At 41.6% G+C, this 22,126-nt stretch overlaps 1 protein-coding gene across 1 annotated transcript in view; it reads left to right on the plus strand.

Annotated features, from left to right (window-relative positions):
* Positions 1–19,943, plus strand: part of RRM2B (ribonucleotide reductase regulatory TP53 inducible subunit M2B) — a 33,695-nt gene extending 13,752 nt beyond the window's left edge. Inside the window, exons 6-9 of the mRNA XM_089684634.1 lie at positions 1,872–2,005; positions 5,984–6,088; positions 7,965–8,078; positions 13,056–19,943. Of these exons, the coding sequence (XP_089540760.1) occupies positions 1,872–2,005; positions 5,984–6,088; positions 7,965–8,078; positions 13,056–13,208 (506 nt within the window). The 3' untranslated portion in view covers positions 13,209–19,943. The remainder of the gene's footprint in view (positions 1–1,871; positions 2,006–5,983; positions 6,089–7,964; positions 8,079–13,055) is intronic.
* The last annotated feature ends 2,183 nt before the right edge of the window (positions 19,944–22,126 follow it).

Consider the following 22,126-nt stretch of genomic DNA (forward strand, 5'->3'; position numbering starts at 1 on the left):
CTCCTCCAAATACTGGCTGCTCCAATTTTGATAAATGTCCTCCTGTGTGTCATTAATTTGGAACAAGCAAGCAGCCAGGGAAATGAAGAACTATTGATCTGCGTATTTGTTTTGCGGCAGTTAGGACTCGTTCACACTTGACTTTATTTCTAACTCTTGCCAAACACCCCTATAGCATTTGACAGGCGTTAGACAGGTGTTTGGGAAGCTTTTTAAATGCTCCCCAAATGTCCTGTGTGCGGTTATGAGGCATTTGATAGGCGTTTGCCAAACATTAAAACCGCACCACAAACGCCTATAATGAAGTTAAATGGTATTAACACTCCGCAAACGCCTGCCAGGTGTTTGAGGAGCTGCACCATAGACTTGAATGGGAGCCTTCAACTCCTCCTGATTGGACATGAGGTGTCAGTTTTGCCGCAACGCTAACACTTCAGTGTGAACAGCACTGTGTGCTGCCATGTGCAGAAGTTTCATAGGCGTTTGAGAAGTGTTAAAAACGCTTCCCAAAGGCCTGTTTGACGCCTGCTGACAAAGCTAGTGTAAACATAGCCTAACTCACAGTCTTGAAACCACTAGATAAGCATGATAGCCAGGCAATTAGCATTTTCAGGTCAACAATAGCAATTGACATATATCTCTCATGGGTTTCCTTTAGCAAGCACAATGCAAAGACCAATGGTGTACAGAGCGCAGGTGCTAATATGAAAATGGAGCTGTCACATGGAGATATATATATATATATATGTTTAAAAAATATATAAACTGGTCCCCCCGCAGGGTAATGTCATAGTGCACATTATGATAGACTTGTATGTGAAATGGATCCCTCCCGCGGCACCCTGTCACCGCTGTCAGGGAATCCATCTTCACTCTGTCTTCCTTCCGGTTTCACAGGTTTTGGCTGTTTGATTGGCCGAGCTGCGATGACATCATGACTCTTTCAATAGACAGCATGCCACCTATTGAGAGCGCAGTGCACATGCCCAACGAAGTCACCGGCTGCTTCACATGTAAATATCTGGTAGACGGTGCACATTTCAGAGATATTTACTGCACCTGTATTAAAGGAGAAGTACAGCCAAAGCTGTTTTGGCTGTATTTCTCCTGTGGATCACAGTAATGCAGTTCGTTCTGCACTCCTGTCACCCGTTTTCAGCTGTCTGCGTGCTGAAGCCTGCTGTCAGCTGACATCACTCAGCCGGTCCAGGCTGGGGAAAGATCCTGACTTTAAAGTCAGTATCCACCGCAGAGTCTGGAACGGCACCTGGCTTGAATACTTGTCAGTTTTTGTTGCCGCCTGTACCTCCAATTGGGAAATTCATCCTATTTTTTCATGTTTACCATGATCATTGAACATGAAAAAAAAAAGTTAATCCCAAATTTTGGGTTGTCCCCAGAACCGTAAATAGGGGAAATCTTCCAATGGAGACAATAATTCTGGTGACAGCCAGGGATTCCCTTGTTTTGGAGGGACATCTTCCCACTTCCTGTTTTGGCTATGGGAAAGGAAGTGCGGGGAAGTCTCTCCTATGGTACGCAGATGGCAATAAAAAAAAAAAACGGATGTTATAACCCTCCCTTACTCTCTCCAAAATGAAAAACAAATGTTTTTCCTATAGTTCTATGTAAGGCCTTGTTCATGCAGGCTGTACTACAGTGTATTCCTGTGTGAGGGCTGTGCTTACCTGCATGGGGATGCACAGGTGTTCAGGCAGTCCCATTGAACTGCCACTGCTCCCAATTTGACATCCATGCGGGAGCACAACCCTGCACACACACTGTCAGTTTGGGAACAGCGGCTGGGCCTGTGCAACTTTAAAGAGAATAGATCTTGACCTGTAGAATGACTTGCTGTATACGTTTGACAGGAGAACGAGTGGTGGCATTTGCTGCAGTAGAAGGTATCTTCTTTTCTGGGTCTTTTGCTGCCATTTTCTGGTTGAAGAAGAGAGGTCTGATGCCTGGTCTCACCTTCTCCAATGAGCTCATCAGCCGAGATGAGGTAAGTTCCTTTCTGTAAACTGCTCAGTCCTGTGACTCCAGTAGCTGCCTGTTGGGTCACATTAGACACTTGGGTGCCTATTTAACATGGTTTCATCTTCTAATATAATGACAGAATGTAACCAGCCTCGGTCATCGTTAAAATTGGACAGACAGCCAATACTGTTAGACAGCCAAATAACCAACTCTGTTAATGGACTGACTTTTAAAGCACCCATTTTCCCTAATGTATAGGTGTTTTCTTATTTTAAAATGCTATAATAAATAACAGCCAAAAGTTGGCTGGCAGATTATTTGTTTGTTTTTCCCAATGTCTGTGGCTAGGCATCTGGGTTTGCGATCGGTACCTTTTTTTTAAAAGATATGTTCTCCATATTTAGGGTGGAACATATAACATGTTATAGCTCCTGCCTCCTCTCCTCTCTATGTGGCAGCGAGTCGGGGATATTCTCCCTGCACCCACTGTCACAATTCAAAAACCATATGGCCATGCAGGGCTCTGCCAGCACAGTCATGTCATTCATTTACTTTCCTGTGATTGACTGATCAGTAGGTTCTGGCACCCACCGCAGCAGACAGCTTGCAGTTATGAATGAACTGAGTGCGCTGACAAGTGCCCTTCTATTTCATTCACAAGTTCTGAAGCTTTCAAATTGACAGCCTGTATGGAGGTATGGGCTGAAAGGTACAAGGCTTGTTTGCAGAAGCCTGACATTGCACCGCTGATCTACTGATCAAGGAAAAAATGCAGATTTTTTTTTTATTGTGCAGAAATATGTGCATTTATTATCTTTTTCTAATAAGTGAACTTCTCCTTTTTAAAACTTTCTCTTGATGGGCCTCATTTATCAAAGTCCTAAGGAAATAATTGTCTCTGGTTTTGCTGCTCATAGCAACCAATAGGAACCTTCTTTTCATTCTCCTGACTCCTATCAAACCTATCTGACTGATGGTTGTAGGGTAACACAGACTATAGATGACGATGTAGTCTAAACTAAAAAAAACAGTACCTCTCTAATGCTCCAGAAGGTAAGTTCTGTGGCTGGTGACACTGTATGCTAGTCAGGCTCAGCTTGGACTACAAGAAGATGGCACCCGGCTGCACACAGGATCAGCAGACTAGAAAGCTAAAATAGTAAAAGATAATGAGAATTGACTCAACTCAGTTCTCCACCCTTAGAAGAACCCCCCCAATACATTCCCTCATGTGGGGCTTAATCATAGAGGCCACTATGATAGTGGCAGTTATTCTATGGACAGAGAACAGAGCTCAGCCAATTCTCTTCATCTTGTACTATTGTAGCTTCTGCTGATCCTGTGTGTGGCCGGGTGCCATCTTCTTGCAATCACAGACTATAGTTGGCCATACACTGACTGAAATTTGGTCAGCTCAGCAGGGACTGTCCAAATTTCGATCTATGTACTGCCTTCCCTGCTCAGTAGAATATAGACTTCAGGCGAAGGGATATGTTTGAAAAATCCTTCTTGATCAGCGACTTTCAGAATACAAAAACCTGGAGGAAGGGATTCCAGGCTGGCTGGAACCCCCCAGTAGTTAAAGATAGTTATTTAGAGGTTGTAAAATAAATTACCATATCACCCAGTAGATGGCCTCCATTCAGTAGCCAAAAAAGACATGCAAAAAAAGGGGGGGTTGTGAAAAGAAATTCACAGAGAAAGTGGCTACATTATGAACAGAATGTGATACTCAGAAAAATTTCCAAAAATTATGCTTTATTACATATACAAATTTGACATTTGGGCAATCGCCCTGGTTTACCATCACCTCAGTATGAGACAATACACACAGACCTAAAACCATTTAAAATGACACCAAGACCGGTCTAAATACATGTGCAACAAAGACAGTGACTACTAGAGTCTAAAGTCTTTGTAGCACTGGCGCATAGGTGAACACTTCCCATAGGAGGTGTATGCAAAAATTATACCATAGGTATACCATGTAACATGTTGTAGATATGTAGACATATGCTACTACCAAAATGGTTATATCCCAAGCAGGGAGTTTCAAAAAATTATACTATAGATATAAAATATCACATGTATGCAATGCAGCAAGCACAATATGCGTCAAAAAGAGAGGCATGCCTCTAGGCCTATATGAGACAAAAAATGAATGTCATATATAAAATGCAGTACATTCCTATGCCGGCACATATGGTTGGGGCCCATTCATCTGTAATATAAGCGACTGTTTCCTAGGGCTCTTAAATGAGAATAAGCCCCATTTGTTACCAGGATGGAAGGATAGATGCAAATAGCAGAGCACTGCTTGAAATGGTTTCTTCACCACTGTATGTGGACTACACACCACTTTCTATAAGGAAAACAAGACAAATCCCAATAGATCTTCTGCCTGTTGAGATACACGTGGTATATCCTGTTTCCTATGAAAAGCACCATGATGTCCCCATCCTGTAGTGAAACAGACAATATGTGGAAAGTCACTGGAGGAGCTTTCACTCTATATGAGATGTATAGGTCATATCGATCACATAGGACCATATAACTAGTGTCCTGTAACAGTCCACTCACCACCTGCGTAATGGATAATAGGAGAGGAAAAGATGTCCTTCATAAGTACTGCCATGCAAGGCCAGAGAGGCCAGGGAACCTGACGAAGCTGAGTGAGATACGCCCATCGGCGAAACGCGTTGACGTCATACGTCAGATACGTCACTTCCGGTCATGCGCACTAGGTGGAACGCACGCTGACCTACAAGGAGGAAGCCATCTTCACATGCCATGAGGCAAGCTTAAGCAGCACAGGCACCGAGAAGAGGTCGGAACCCGCGGTATATTGGCTGATGTCAGCGGTGGTTCCCTGGCCTCTCTGGCCTTGCATGGCAGTACTTATGAAGGACATCTTTTCTTCTCCTATTATCCATTACGCAGGTGGTGAGTGGACTGTTACAGGACACTAGTTATATGGTCCTATGTGATCGATATGACCTATACATCTCATATAGAGTGAAAGCTCCTCCAGTGACTTTCCACATATTGTCTGTTTCACTACAGGATGGGGACATCATGGTGCTTTTCATAGGAAACAGGATATACCACGTGTATCTCAACAGGCAGAAGATCTATTGGGATTTGTCTTGTTTTCCTTATAGAAAGTGGTGTGTAGTCCACATACAGTGGTGAAGAAACCATTTCAAGCAGTGCTCTGCTATTTGCATCTATCCTTCCATCCTGGTAACAAATGGGGCTTATTCTCATTTAAGAGCCCTAGGAAACAGTCGCTTATATTACAGATGAATGGGCCCCAACCATATGTGCCGGCATAGGAATGTACTGCATTTTATATATGACATTCATTTTTTGTCTCATATAGGCCTAGAGGCATGCCTCTCTTTTTGACGCATATTGTGCTTGCTGCATTGCATACATGTGATATTTTATATCTATAGTATAATTTTTTGAAACTCCCTGCTTGGGATATAACCATTTTGGTAGTAGCATATGTCTACATATCTACAACATGTTACATGGTATACCTATGGTATAATTTTTGCATACACCTCCTATGGGAAGTGTTCACCTATGCGCCAGTGCTACAAAGACTTTAGACTCTAGTAGTCACTGTCTTTGTTGCACATGTATTTAGACCGGTCTTGGTGTCATTTTAAATGGTTTTAGGTCTGTGTGTATTGTCTCATACTGAGGTGATGGTAAACCAGGGCGATTGCCCAAATGTCAAATTTGTATATGTAATAAAGCATAATTTTTGGAAATTTTTCTGAGTATCACATTCTGTTCATAATGTAGCCACTTTCTCTGTGAATTTCTTTTCACAACCCCCCCCCCTTTTTTTTGCATGGCTGGAACCCCCCCCCCCCAAAAAAAAAAAAAACACTAACCATTTATGGGCAGCTTTTGTAAAACTGATATTTTCATAAAGTTTCCTCTTTTACTTCTGTAGAATAGTTGGAATAACTCTCTCTGCTCTCTGCAGGGTCTGCACTGTGACTTTGCTTGTCTGATGTTTCAATATTTGGTGAACAAACCATCACAGCAAAGGGTCACTGAGATCGTAGTCAGCGCTGTCAGGATAGAACAGGTACGTCTGGTGTGAATGGCAGTGTGAGTAGATGAGTGACCATCTACATTTGTATAAATGTTTGTTCACCTAACAATGAACAACTTTTTTATGCTCCCTTTTTGGTCTGTTAAATATACCAATTAAAGAGTTTTGATAAGGGCAAATAAATACATGTTGACCATGTTGGAAATTCAGAGAAGTCCTGTGCACACTGTTTTATCTCAAGGATTCTAATTAGCTCTTCTAGTCCTTACCTTGGGACTGCAGAATAATTTGTGTCTAAATAGACTAAAGCTGCCTATATAAAAACAAAAAACTGTGCGCGCTAACCAAAACAAAGATATAATGAGAATAAATAAAACCAAAAGCGTTGCTGCAAAACGCTTGGTGTTTCCACACCGCATAAAAAAAACAATAATAAATAGTGTTGTGCTACTAATATAAATTCAATCACCATATAATGTAAGACACATTATTCATACAATAAGTCCAATGTGAATCCATAAATGCATAGATACTGATAATGTCCTCAAGTTTTCATTTTGTTTGTGTCAGTGCTCCACACATAATCATGTGCTCCACCAAAACAAGTACCCCCCACCAGAAGAAGTAGCCGCTCACCTGAACTATTGGACCTATAGAAATAAATATACAGGTCTCACAAGAGTGCATTTCCCAAACTGGACTCCAGGTGGCAGCAGGTCCCTCTTTTAGATATCCTTAGACACTGGTGGCTAATTCATTTGGATTTATGGCATCCAAATTCTCACCGTGTGTGTATTATTAATAAATATATATGTGTGTGTGTGTGTGTATTATTAATAAATATATATGTGTGTGTAATAATAAATATATGTGTGTGTGTGTGTGTGTGTATATATATCAAGTCAATAAACTCCTGGGATATTGATCTGGTCAGTTAAGTAGCAGAAGGGGTTGCTAATCAGTTTCAGCTGCTTTGGTGTTAGTGAAATTAACAACAGGTGCACTAGATGGGCTACAATGAGATGACCCCCAAAACAGGAATGGTTTTACAGATGGAGGCCACTGACATTTGTTTCCCTACTCATCTTTTCTGACTGTTTTTTCACTAGTTTTGCATTTGGCTAGGGTCAGTGTCACTACTGGTAGCATGAGGTGATACCTGGACCCTACAGAGGTTGCACAGGCAGTCCAATTCCTCCAGGATGGCACATCAATGCGTTCCATTGCCAGAAGGTTTGCTGTGTCTCCCAGCACAGTCTCAAGAGCATGGATGAGATTCCAGGAGACAAGCAGTTACTCTAGGAGAGCTGGACAGGGTCGTAGAAGGTCCTTAACCCATCAGCAGGACCGGTATCTGCTCCTTTGTACAAGGAGGGACAGGATGAGCACTGTCGGCACTGACACCATCCATTGTCTCATTAGGACCATGCCCCAACGTCAGACATGCATACAAGCACGTGGAGGCCATACAAACTACTGAGGACCATTTTGAGTTGCTGCAATGAAATTTCAGAAAAATGGACTAGTCTGCTGCATCTTTTTTTTTTTTTACTTTGATTTTCGGGGTGTCTTTGAATTCAGTCCTCTGTAGGGTGATAATTTTTAATTTCCATCAAACGATGGGGCATCCTTACGTTCCTAACACGTGTGTGTGTGTGAATTTTATGTTTCATCTTTTGAAGTATTTGAACCTCTTTCTGGTTATCTTTGTAGTTACTTGGTGTGTTTGTCCCCTGTAAAAAGAAAAGATTTCCTTTTACTTCCTGATTCTTTGACCCCCTGCTGTCAGCAAATGAAGTGAGGTTCTAATACTACCCTACTCCATCCAAAACGGAAATGGTTTTGGCTGGAGTCTTTGCTGTAAATACTTTGCTGAATGTGTGACCCTAACATAGTCCTCTCTTTGCAGGAGTTTCTGTCAGAAGCTTTACCAGTAGATCTCATAGGGATGAACTGCAAACTAATGAAGACTTACATTGAATTTGTAGCAGACCGCCTGCTGGTTGAACTTGGCTTTTCAAAGGTAGGTAACAGTGTCTGAGGTTTAGCCATTGGTCCAGGCAGGAAAATATATTTGAAAGGGTACCTGTTATTGGGTAGATTACAGCTGCGTCTTTTGACGTGGAGAAATGTAGTTCTATTTTACCAAGCCAATAAAATGTATTATTTAAACTTTAGTCGGAAAATGTAGTCCTGATAGATTTCTTCATGATGGCCTCTTTTGCAGGTATAACTATGTAAAAAATTAAAAATAAGTGCCCACACTGTTTAAAATCCAATAATACACAGTCTCACCCTGCTTTCTGCACATGCTCAGTTGCTCTATTTTTCAGCACTGTGCCGAAAATGTAGAAGCCGATATGCTGACATCCGAAACCTGTACTGCTGCTCAGGGACTCAATTCGCATGAAGAAACAGGAGTAATGCTGGAGACCATTTACAGCACACATTCATTTTTTTTTTTCAACTTGAAAAGTTCCGTTTTTAAGACCCCTTGCACATGGGGCCGTCCGGCTGTGTGTACCCTCCCAGTGTTTTTAGAGACCTGTGTTCTAGACCAGAATCTTTCCTTCTTTTTTCAGTCGAGGCTCCCTTTAAAATCCTGCAGGCACCCCATAAAAAATGGAAAATAACCTGAACTAATAGTTTTACACATTGCAGTAGCATCCACACGCCTAGGACAGCCAACATTAGAGGTGATTTATTCTTACAAAGCAAATACGCCTTTGCACACTGGTACTGACTAGTATTCCAGTGTTTCTCCTCTCCGTCAGTTTTTCATCCTTACGTCACGCGGCTAATGTGACCCCAGTGCTGACAGAAGAAGGGGGCAAACAAGAATGTTGTGCAGGTGCCAGAAGTCCTCCTTATCAACGGATGACATAATCCATTGTTAGGACGTGAGCAGCTGGCCCACGCAGTGCCAAAGGTTGTAATGCTGCACAATAAAAACCTATGGCCTTTTTTAACAGGCTTTATTAACCCGCTGGTTTGTTGACAATTTTCGGGCAATTTTTAGGCATTTTTCCAAAATACCCCTGAAGAACCCAGGGGGCACCCTGGCTAAAAAGGGCTTTTCTTTTCCTTCGTCCCTGAATGAACAGGGCCATAAGCACTGGATGGGGTTGAACAGTACAGCTTTCAGCCCCATTCAGATGCAATCTGTCACTGAGTTTAGGAGGCATAACGTGGGTGGATCCTGCACCTGTTCTTTCCAGGCGCACTAAAACACTGGGAAGGACCCACTGGAGCAAGATGGCCCTATGTGCAAGGGGCCTTGCTGAATAACATTTTTTGGCTATAGAAGCCTGTATCCTAAACAATTTTTTTAAATATTGTTTTCACTGTTTCCATTGGTTTTTTTTCTTGTTTTTTTTTTTTTTTTTATAAGTTGTTGCATCCCAGTGCCACTGATCTCTTGCAGCCTCTTTGCAGCCATTACCTGTCTCCATATGCTTCAGAAATAGCTGTGTGGCATTTCTCAGTGCGAGATTACCATCTAACAGCAGTGAACTCTATATTGCCAAAAGTATTAGGACACTCCTCCAAATTATTATTATTATTATACAGGATTTACATAGCGCCATCAGTTTGCTCAGCACTTTACAAATCATTGGATTTAGGTCTTCCAATCACCTCCATAACCACAGGTGTATCAAATCAAGCACCTAGGCATGCAGACTGCTTCTACAAACATTTGTGATAGAATGGGTCGCTCTCAGTGGATTCAAGCGTGGTACCGTGATAGGTTGCCACCTGTGCAATAAGTCTATCCATGAAATTTCCTTGCTACTAAATGTTCCACAGTCAACTGTTAGTGGTATTATAACAAAGTGGAAGCAACTGGGAACAACAGCAACCCAGCCACCAATTGGTAGGCCACGCAAAATGACAGGGCAGGGTCAGCGCATGCTGAAACGCACAGTGCGCAGAAGTCACCAACTGTCTGCAAAGTCTATAGCTAAAGACCACTTCGTGTGGCCTTCAGATTAGCACAACAACTGTGCGTAGAGAGCTTCATGGAATGGGTTTTCATGGCCGAGCAGCTGCATCCAAGCCTTACATCACTAAGTGCAATACAAAGCGTCGGATGCAGTGGTGTAAAGCACACCGCCACTGGACTCTAGAGCAGTGGAGACGTGTTCTCTGGAGTGATAAATCACACTTCTCTGTCTGGCAGTCCAATGGACGTGTCTGGGTTTCGCAGTTGCCAGGTGAACCGTACTTGCCTGACTGCATTGTGCCAAGTGGAAAGTTTGGTGGAGGGGGGATTATGGTGTGGGGTTGTTTTTCAGGGGTTGGGCTTGGCCCTTAGTTCCGGTGAAGGGAACTCTTAAGGCATCAGCATACCAAGACATTTTGGACAATTTCATGCTCTCAACTTTGTGGGAACAGTTTGGGGATGGCCCCTTCCTGTTCCAACATGACTGCACACCAGTGCACAAAGCAAGGTCCATAAAGACATGGATGAGCGAGTTTGGAGTGGGGAACTTGACTGGCCTGCACAGAGTCCTGACCTCAACCCCATAGAACACCTTTGGGATGAATCAGAGCGGAGACTGCGAGCCAGGCCTTCTCGTCTGAGCATGGTATGCTAAAATGCACAAACTGTCATGATAAAGGATGTGTACATGCAACATGTCCAAATTTTTGCCTTGAGTGGTGGCACATAGACCTTCTTTAGAATATTGTGTCTAGTTCTGGAAACCTCACTTAATAAAAGATATTGATAAGATAGGAGTCCAGAGAAAGGCAACAAAAATTGTCAAAGGTCTGGGGGATAAAATACATCAGGAGTGACTTCAGGAACCTAAAGTGAAACTTCACTCTCTTAGTTATCATTGATTATTTGTAATCCTTATGCTATGAGCATTCGTAAATAGATGGGAAAGTATAACATATTTACTTGTTTTAAACTTTTTTTTTTTTTCCAGTTATTTCCTGGTTTCCAGGCCTAGGCAAATTATGTCATACATCCCAGGAGACTTCAGGAGGGGAGGAGGGGTTTTCTTAGCTAAGCACACCCTTCTTCCTGCATGCCTGAGCTAAGAGCAGATGGATTGAACGAAGAAAATTCAACATGAATCATCTGCCTTTACTCAAAATGGGTGATTTCTCAGCAAAAAAAAAGCATGGAGGCATGGATGGATGGATGAATTTGTTTTGAGTATTCAAAATTAAGTAGTGTAGTTCCATTTGCACAGTCTTAGAGAAAGGGGGGCCATGATTGAAACCTTTAAATACAGTAATCATGTGAATAAGTTTCAGGAGGGCACTATTTTTAATCTTAAAGTAAGATCAAGAACATCAGGACTTGATCTGAAAGTAGTGGAGGAAAGAGGAACGTTCATAACTACTAGTTAATGCAGTAAGTATGGTTGCACCGATATTGGTGCCGATGCCAGGTACTTGCACAAGTACCCATGCAAATGCTCCCAATACCAAAACCAATACTTTTTGCGGTTCAATTTCGGCCCATACAAAATGAATAGGCTCAAATTGCACTGCAAAGAATTAAATGTGATTTGAACAGGAATACAGTGCGATTCCTGTCTGAATTGCATGCGGTTTTACTCACAACGTCTGTGAAACCCAGGCTTGTCATAGTGACTTTGAGCCTTGGCTCACACAGGAATGGTTGGTAAACCTCCCTGAATGACAGGTTCCATCAGCTTTGACTCTCGATCCCACTGTAGACATCAGTGGCCATGGCTTGGGTCATCTCCTGCATCTCCTGCAGCTCCCATGGCATACCAGCCATCCACAGGACCCCATCCCCCCAGTCCTGTTTTACCAGATTGCTGATCCCCCGCTGTTAAGACAATGAAAAGCCACTTCACAGGTCCAGGGATTTGAAATCCCCACGGCTTTCTCTCTCCTTGCAGTGATGACCGTAGGGGCTAGAACTGGACCATGGAGCAATGTTAGAAGATGGCCTGATCTGATGAATCACCTGTTCTATTTCATCATGTGGATGGCCAGGTATGTTTTCATCATTTACCTGGGGAAGAGATGGCACCTAGGATGCAGTATGGGAAAAAGGCAAGCCAGCAGAGGTAGTGTAATGCTTTGGGCAATATTCTGCTGAGAAACTGTCCTGCCATTAATCTGGATACTTGACAGGACCACCATATTTCTATGTTCATTACATATGCAATCTCTGCTTAAAGCAGTGTTAAACCCAATAACAAACGTTTATTATATCAGTTATATTGCAATTCTTAGATGTGGTGGCTGCACTAGTTTACTTTTTTAGGCTTTTTTTTCTTCATTTTGCATCTGGTGATCTGTTCAGTAAGTCTGTTTTGAAAAGAACAAGCTCTCTTGCAGATGTATCGGTTTACAGTAGTGAGACAAACCATTTAACACTGACAAGGGTGCTTAAAATGATCAGCTTTGATTTATATAAATATAATGTATAATCCAGTTACAGCAATTTTGTTAAATTTGCGATTATGTGCAAGCTATAGTTTGGCTTCAGTTTGTTAGTGTATTTAAATCTGCTAGTCCATCTAACACTCCCCGCCATACTTACAGTGCTGCTCACTGCTGTGCGCCTTCATCCAGAGTGGAAGCACCCTAATACAGTACAGGTGGTGTGTTACTGGCCAGATTACCAGGTGAAAGAGGGGGGGGGGGAAAGCCTTAAAAAATGAATGCAGCCACCACACCTAATGATTGGTAAGCTGCAATATATTACATTTTTAGTTTTGGGGTTTATACCGCTTTAAAGCCTAATGGAGCTGCACAAAGATTGTGCTTTGCTGATCCTCAAATTTTTATATGCAAATCTACCAGACAGGGTCTGTCTAATTAAAAACAATAGACTCTCTGCAGTCTCTTTATGACATGAAACGCTCACAACACTATGGTAGCCAGAAACATGTGACCTAAGCTTCGCCATAGAAGGGAGCATCTTTTCTAGCAAGAGAAAGGTACGTTGGCTGAATTATATTCAAAATATTTATGATTGTATTAACATTTATTTCTTCGTTTTCAGGTATTTCAAGCAGAAAACCCTTTTGATTTCATGGAGAACATTTCTCTGGAAGGGAAAACCAACTTCTTTGAGAAGCGTGTGTCGGAATACCAGCGTTTTGCAGTGATGTCACATTCGCAGGACAATGTCTTCACTCTGGATGCAGATTTTTAATTGTCTGACCGAGGTGATGTGACTTACAATGTGAGATACGCGAATAGAGGTCATGGTCTGACGGTAAAGCCACACACGGGCTCATGTTCTATCCAATGAGCTCCTTTGTCCAGATACATGGGGATTTAGTGTTCTAAATGTGTCCATTGTGGCTACTTGCTGCTGCTACAGTATGAGTGCCAAAGATGTCTCCTGCTTTCAAAAAACTGATTTTAATTTGATTTTAAAAATGTAATCAGGGAAAGGGGTGTTCCTTCATCTCCCAAGGCGAGGCCTGTGTCCTCGTTGGGAATGACTCTTCTGCTCGCCATTAGCAGAAAAAGTAAAAAAAATACATTTGGCAACTTATACTTATGGCAGTTGGCTTAAAGAAGTTATACTTTGTTATTTATTAGATACATCATTGTATGTGTTTAAATATGGTTATAAAAGGTGACCTTTTTACTTGAATATATGTTAATGGAGCTGTTTTTACAGTTTTTCTACCTTGTTCACACAGGCGCTGATGCCCATACATAGGGTGAACAACCATTTTGTTTTTGCGTCCCTAGCTGGCAGGTGCTACATGCAGGCAGCCTTTGAAACCTATGAGAAAGCACGGACACAGACGCTCGTCCTAGTATGAAAAGCATGTAACATTAGAACATATCAACTGCCTGCACACAGCACCTGCCAGCTAGGGACACAGAAACAAATGGCCTTTCACGGGCATCAGCTTGTGAATGAGCATCGCTGTCCCTGCCAATGAGGCCTTACTGATGAAATGCAAAAGTTATATACATTTTTTTACCATTAATTCAAATACACTATATTGCCAAAAATATTGGGACACAGGTGTATCAAATCAAGCACCTGGGCATGCAGACTGCTTCTACAAACATTTGTGAAAGAATGGGTCTCTCTCAGGAGCTCAGTGAATTCAAGTGTGGTACCGTGATTGGTTGCCACCTGTGCAATAAGTCCATCCGTGAAATTTCCTTGCTAATAAATATTCCACAGTCAACTGTTAGTGGTATAACAAAGTGGAAGCAACAGCAACTCTACCATGAAGTGGTAGGCCAAGTAAAATGACAGAGCGGGGTCAGCGCATACTGAAGTGCACAGAAGTCGCCAACTGTCTGCAGAATCAGTAGCTAAAGACCTCCAGACGTCGTGTAACCTTCAGCTTACCACAACAACAGTGCATAGAGAACTTAATGGAATGGGTTTCCATAGCTGAGCAACTGCATCCAAGCCTTACATCACCAAATGCAATGCAAAGCGTCGGATGCAGTGGTGTAAAGCACGCTGCCACTGGACCTAGAGCAGTGGAGACTTGTTCTCTGGAGTGACAAATCACGCTTCTCTGTCTAGCAATCCGATGGACATGTCTGGGTTTGGTGGATGCCAGGAGAACGGTACTTGCCTGACTGCATTTTGTAAAGTTTGGTGGAGGGGGGATTATGGTGTGGGGTTGTTTCTCAGAGGTTGGGATTGGCCCCTTAGTTCCCGTGAAGGGAATTCTTAAGGCGCCAGCATACCAAGACATTTTGGACAATTCCATGCTCCCCACCTTGTGGGAACAGTTTGGGGATGGCCCCTTGCTGTTCAAACATGACTGCGCACCAGTGCACAAAGCAAGGTCCATAAAGACATGGATGTGTGAGTTTGGGTTGAATGAACTTGACTGACCTGTACAGAGTCCTGACCTCAACCCAGTAGAACACCTTTGGGATGAATTAGAGCGGAGACTATGAGCCAGGCCTTCTTGTCCGACATCAGTGCCTGACCTCACAAATGCGCTTCTGGAAGAATGGTCAAACATTCCCATAGACACACTCCTAAACCTTGTGGACAGCCTTCCCAGAATAGCTGAACCTGTTATAGCTGCAATGGGGGAGCCAACTCAATATTGAACCCTACGGACTAAGACTGGGATGCCATTAAAATTCATATGCGTGTAAAGGCAGGCGTCTCAATACTCTTGGCAATAAAGTGTAACTTTTCTTTAAAAAGCTACTGAAGACTAGTAAACCGCATAGTAGGCTAGCATATGTCACATAGCTACTAAGATTTAGCCTAGATTCACACTAGCCTGCAGGCTAGTTCAGTGTTGGCTCTGACATTTCAGCGCATTGCACTTCTTGTGGGGTTTTTTTTTTTTTTTTTTTTTTTCAAGCTTTATATGATTTGTCACCTACTGTCTATAGTGAGGATCTCACAATGCAGTATTGCACTTATGAAGAAGAAAGCGAAGGAAATTTACTTTCCAGGTGACCACTCATTGTTTCAGTAGTAATCTGATCCAGTATGATCATGTTTTCCAAAGATCACAAGGTTCTCCTGCTTTGTTACATTACATAGAGCAGGGCAGAGTTAAAGTAGAAATCTGGACAAAAGTGAACTAATGTTAAATCTACTCCTACCTCCATTCTAAGCCTCTCTAATGAACCTATAAAGGAAAGATGTCTATACTTGCCTAGTCTAAGGGCTTTCTGGTCCAGTCACATGATCGGGTCCCAGCGCCGGCTTCAGTGTAGAGGAGGGATAGCCAACAATGGATGCCCCATAGTAAACCTATGGGTGACATCATCGCCCAGGCTCTGCAGCTGTTGTTGGTTATCTCTCCTCTCCCCTGAAGCTGTCCGCTGGGGAGATCACAATGACCAGACTGGAGCGCCCTCAGAATAGGTAAGTATACGCATCTTTCCTTTACGGGGTAGTTGGCATAGGGCTTAGAATGGAGGTAGGAGTAGATTTACACTTAGTTTGTGACCAGACTTCCATTTTAAATGCCTTTTTATATGCTGGCATGTTTTCTTGCTGTCGTTATTGCACTGTTTTCTCCAGAGCTCCCGTGTGACTGAAGGTGATGCAAGTAATCCAGCAATTGGTAGATCACTTTATGCTTCACGCTGCTGATGGAATAGACTAAAATATTATAGAATAGTTGATATAAACCTGCTGCTATATTTGTAGTCAGTTGTGACAAGTTGTTCTGAGCAACTCAGCAAACACTCCACTAGAAAGGATGAGGGGGGGGGAAGGTCAAATGATCATAGGTTACTGTACCAAATTCTGAGGGTATAGAAATGACATCAGAATCAACTTACCAACAACAAAAGTGATGGGTATTCAAACTCTTCTTCTAATTTGTGGTAGCAGCATTTAAATGGAAATTTTTAACTACAAATAGGAGTTTCATACATAGCAGTCCATAATTTAATATATTGATTATACACATAAAGAAATAAACATAATTTGCATACTTTAAACTACTATTTGAGTATGGCTACGTTATAACACACAGATATATTTCTAACAATTGTGATTTACTAATGAACTGTAGTAATATTAAGAAACCCTTTTTGACAACAGGATATTTTGTAAGTATAAAATATTTTTATATCCGATCAACCTATATACACTCACCAGCCATTTATTAGGTACACCAGTTTAATTGCTTGCAACACAAATTGCTAATCAGTCAATCACATGGCAGCAACTCAATGCATTTAGTCATCTAGGCGCGGTAAATTTGACTTGCTGAAGTTCAAACCAAACATCACAATGGGCAAGAAAGAGGACTTAAGTGACTCTGAACGTGGCATGGTTGTTGGTGCCAGAGAGGTTGGTCTGAGTATTTCAAAAACTGCTGATCTACTGGGTTTTTCATGCAAAACCATCTCTAGGGTTTACAGAGAATGGTCCAAAAAAGAAAAAATATCCAATGAGCAGCAGTTGTGTGGGCGAAAATGCCTTGTTAATGTCATAGGAAAATGGACAGACTTACTGTTGTGACATTCAGATGGTTGGGTCAGAATTTGGCATAAACAACATGAAAGCATGGATCCATCCTGCTTTGTATCAATGGTTCAGGCTGCTGGTGGCAGTGTAATGGTGTCGGAGATATTTTCTTGTCACTAGCAAGATGTACCTAATAAAGTGGCTGATGAGTGTACATTGAAAAATAACCTTATGACTTTCAATATTGAGTCCCTGAAACTGACTTATTTTATGTGAATATTTGAAATCTAGAATAGATCCCATCTCCTTTTATAGCAAAGCTTCAGACGTTTTCTCTTGTTGGTTTGGCTTTGTATGGTATGGTCCACTTTAGTTTTAGTTTCAAAGCTTTTACATAGTGGTGTTTTATAAATAGAGAGAAGAAAGGGAGGGGACCTGTTTCAAGGCCTCCTGCCTTTATGGGGTTAGCTAGCAGTTTCACTGCTACCCACTTCTATCAGTTGTGACACCTGTTGGGGGCTTGTGACCTGTCAGTTGACTTTCCAAAGTACTAGAGATGGCTTGGGTCCCTTTGTAAAACCCAAAACTGAGGCTCTGGTCACCAGTCGTCAAGATTTCTGTCCTTTTGAATCTTGGAACTGTAATAAGCACTTACAGCGGAGTATTTATGACGGCATGAAGACCTTGATGTGGAAGCTCATCAAGAGAGCAGTGGGAGAAGATGATGATGAATGGCTGCAGAAGCCTCTCCTTACCTCGGGCCACAAGTCAACAGGGCACCTCGACTGGAGAAGATCATCAGCAAGGCGATATCTCGCACCTCTTGGAGTCAGCAAAAGTCTGCAAGCAAATCCCAAGGAACATCGCCAGGAGAAGAATGAAAGTGCCCCCAGCGTTGAGGCTTAGCCACAGGAAAAGGAAGTGCCAGCAGAGGTTCCCCTTCCAGTTTACAGGAAGGTAGTGAAAGGCAGAGAGCTGGGTGAGTGTCCGGCCAAGAGGAGGAGGAAGCGGTTGCTTCCCAACTAGTCTCCCATCACCGCCCAAAAGACTGAACACAAATTCCCTGTCAGTGAGTAAGGGGCGACATCACAGGAGCGGTTGGCACAGCAAAGTCCACTTCTCAGCAGCAGCAAGAGGCTCTGCTTAACCAACAAGGTCCCAGTGTGTCTGGATCCTCCAGGAGGGGGAAGATCTTCAGGACCAAGGGGCAGCAAGGAAGACCTCACCCTGTGGATGCAAGCTTTGAAGATCAGGAGGCTCAGCACATCCCCTGTGATCTGCTCACAGCCAGCAACACAGCCAGAAAGTAAGACAGGAGATGAGTCTTTACAATTGAAACTATTATGCAATTTGACTTCTTCTTTGTCTGATTTAATTTGATCATTTTAAATCCGACAATGCTGACTCTAGTGCTTCATTGGTTAATTCAGTGACAACTGTGCAGTCATCATCTTTGGCACCAGACATCTTCTGCTTGTCCACCTGCTGCTACTACTGGGATGAGGCAGTACAGTGGCAGCACCTTTTGCATGGCATACAATATATGGTATGGTGTATACAATATACGGGATTTAGATTTGGATCAGATTTAGATTTGAACATTCTTAATATTTTGCCAGCGGCGATTGTTGAGATGGTCTTTGTCCGGGATGGTTTTGAAAGGTTGTGTTTTTTGTTTGTTTGTGGTTTGTTTCTTAAATAAATAAATAAATAACCCTGGCTTGTGGGGAAGGTTCCTTAAAGTGGATGTAAACCCTTACATATACCCAGTGACGTGACTAGCCCCAGGTGATACAAAGGGATTAAACAAATCTTTTTACATATGTTTTTTTACTTTTCTATCTGCAATCTTCTCATCTCTACATCTGTTCAAAGTGCTGAATTTATTAATCTCGTCTGAAAGATCAGAAAAAAGGGGGCAGGGAGCTGAAATTACACACTGCTCAGTGAGGAGAGCTCTGAGAACTGATTGGAAGGAAGAGACACATCCTCCTCCAGACAGGAACAAAGCTGAGGCTGTCACTTTGCTGGAGCCTTCTCCCCTGTCGCCATGTTTTCTCTTGGTGTCAGAAGTGATTTATGCTGATAAGAGGAACGAAGCAGCAGACAGAAATGAAACTTATCATCTGACAAAAGTACACATTATAGAGTGATATGTTTGGTTTGTATAAAATGTCTGAGATCTGCAACCACTTTAAGTCATGTATGATGTTTTAATCCTGAGTCGTAGTGACTGGGCTTGGTTATGGTCATAGTTATTTATGGTTTTGTTGACTAAGCTTAATATATATGATGATTATTTGATTGCCTAAATTATTTTTAAAACCAATAAAAAGGGCCACGGCCAATTTAAATTTATCCATTTCTGTGTCTTAGTTTTTGTTTAGATTTTTTGTTTATGCCATGCTGCCTGCAGTCCCATGGTTACTGCCTTTCTGAAAGTGCCCTGGAGCCATGTTATGTGACAGTTTGGATGTAAATAGCTCTTAGGATATGAAGAATATTTATAGCTGTTTTGTATATATGTGTTTTGGCATGATCAGTCATATGTTCAATATCAATGCCAAAATTTCACAATTTCTTCCAGGGCATGCAAACTTTTAAGCACAGCTGTAAAACATCCATGTAAAGGACTATAGTCTTTCGAAACATAATTTTAATGCACCCTAAAACCTATAGTTTCCTATTAAGAAATAACTTTTGATTGGTTGCTATGTGTTGCTGTATTATGAACATCTTTGTAGCTCTTTGCAGTGCTGTAGTGACTGAGCCTACAAGTGTTGCTGCTGCCTCTCTTTGACCATAGAGGGGGTGTTTTGGTGGGGCAATGGACCCCACAGCATATTCGTACACAGATGTCACACTACTGGGTAGAATAAGCTAATGTTAGCCTTAGGGCTGTATACTCTAGTTGACTTTTTGTATAATGACAGATGTATATAACTGTGTTTTCTGTTTCAGTTTGTGGAAGGAACAGTCCATGTTTAATAAAGTCATTTAACTATGCAATTGTATTAGTTTTTTATTTCTGACTTGTATTATTGGCATTTATATATCTGTGACAATTTACGCAGTGCTTTATATATATATATATATATATCATTCAAATCCATCCCAGCCCGCACAGAGCTTACAGTTTAAGGTCCCTAACTCATTCATATACATACTAGGACCAATTTAGAAAGGAGCAAATGAACCTACCACCATGTCTTCGGAGTGTAGGAGGAAACCCACGCAAGTACAGGGAGAACATACAAACTCCAGGCAGGTGGTGTCATGGACAACTCCAGGCAGGATACAATCACCAGTAACATCTATACTGGAGGTGGGTGCACATGAATTTCTTTTATTATGTAACTTCAGTGATACCTACAAGGAATGTTATATGCCAATGTCTAGCAGCTTGGAACATTTTTAATCGAGGGAATGGGTTGGCGGAGGTGTTGTCTGTTAACAGAATTGCATTCTTTGGCATGAATAGTTGATGTCAAACTTCACAGTTTGCTGTCAGATACAAAGAATAAAAATGAAATGTAAATTAAATCCTTTTTCTATACTGAATTAATTATATATACTACCCTTTGACTGGAGTTCTCCTTTTTAATTATGTACAAACTAATCAGAAAGTCTGATAAATTTTTTCACTAAAAATTGTGTTTTGCTTAAAGTGTTCTTTACATATCTGCTTAAACTTATCGGGTATCTTTTAGAATCCTTGTGCACAGTATTGTTGTATGAACACCAGATCTTCCTGCCAGAAAGTTCCTTACCAAAAAAAATGCAAGCATAGTGTGTATTTACATTCATCCACGCATTGGGCTGCATGCAGATTAACCACTTATTTGCCATCCTATAGTAGTACATAGTATAGTATAGTAGTATATAAGTACTGCTACAGGGCAGAAGGGCTGCGCAAAATCGTGTGTGTGTGTACGTGATTTGTATTTCTGGGTAGGGGGTGCGTCCACCGCCCTACCCGTGCCGCCATTGGTGGCTAGGGATGTCAATCACTGGGTCCCAGCGGAAGATTCCCCTCTGGCACATGGGGATCGTCAGGGAAAGCTGACAGGGGAGAGACCTGTGTGTAAACAATACAGGTCTCTCTCCTGCCAGCAAGGACGTGCTGCTTTTGAATTTCTTTGCACAGCAGAGAAATACAAAGCAGCATGTCTCTCTAGTAAAATGCACACAGTTAACCCTTTTATTGCCCCAAATGTTAACCCCTTCCTGTCCAGTGTCATTAGTACAATGTCAGTGCTTTTTATTACTGGTCAGTCTACTAGTATCACTGGGAATGTCAGTGGCAGTTAGTCCCCCCCAGTGTCAGAATGCCTGCCGCAGTCACACTATAAGTCGCTGATTGCCGCCATTACTAGTGTTTAAAAAAAAAAAAAAAATATATATATATATATATATATATATATATATTCCAGTATACATACCACCATTTTGTAGATGCTATAACTTTCACGTAAACCAATAAATTTGTGATTAAATTTGATTTTTCAATTTTTTTTATTGGATATGGTTTATAGTAAAAAAAAAAAAAAAAATAATAATAATAATACAATATATATAATATGTCTTTTTGTTTTATAGTGCAAAAAATAAAAATGCAGAGGTGATCAAATACCACTGAAACAGAGCTCTATTTGTAGGGGAAAAAAAGGACATAAATTTCATTTATGTACAGTGTTGCATGACCACACAATTGTCACTTAAAGTAACGCAGCACTCTTTCGCAAAAATTGGCCTGGTCAGGAAGGGGGGGGGGGGGTAAATCCTCTGGAGAGCAAGTGGTTAATATTTAAAAAAAAAAAAAAAAAAATCCAAGGATGCCTAAAAACATCTTTTTTGGCACCTGCGTGCAAGAGTCTTTGTTTATCAGGTATCTGTTATTTTACTTGGCAGATATGTTTACACATTTGGCAGTCACATGAAATAAAGGCCCGTTCAAAAAATATTCTGACCAAAGGTTACTTCTCTCTTCTTTTTTTTTTTTTTTTTCAGTAGGTGTGATGAAAAGACCTATGCCACCAGCAGGTGGTAGCAGAGCAGCATTAAACCTCAGAAGGGTCTACACTGGATTCACACTGTAGTCCTAACAATACTGCGCTTCAGCAGAGTTTATATATTGTTGAAAAAATTAGTTTTTTCTCTTTTTTTTTTTTTTTTTTTTTTTTTTTAACTTT

Source organism: Staurois parvus, unplaced genomic scaffold, assembly GCF_062004578.1.
Source record: "Staurois parvus isolate SC_StPar_1 unplaced genomic scaffold, SC_StPar_1.0 ptg000351l, whole genome shotgun sequence".
NCBI lineage: Eukaryota > Metazoa > Chordata > Amphibia > Anura > Ranidae > Staurois > Staurois parvus.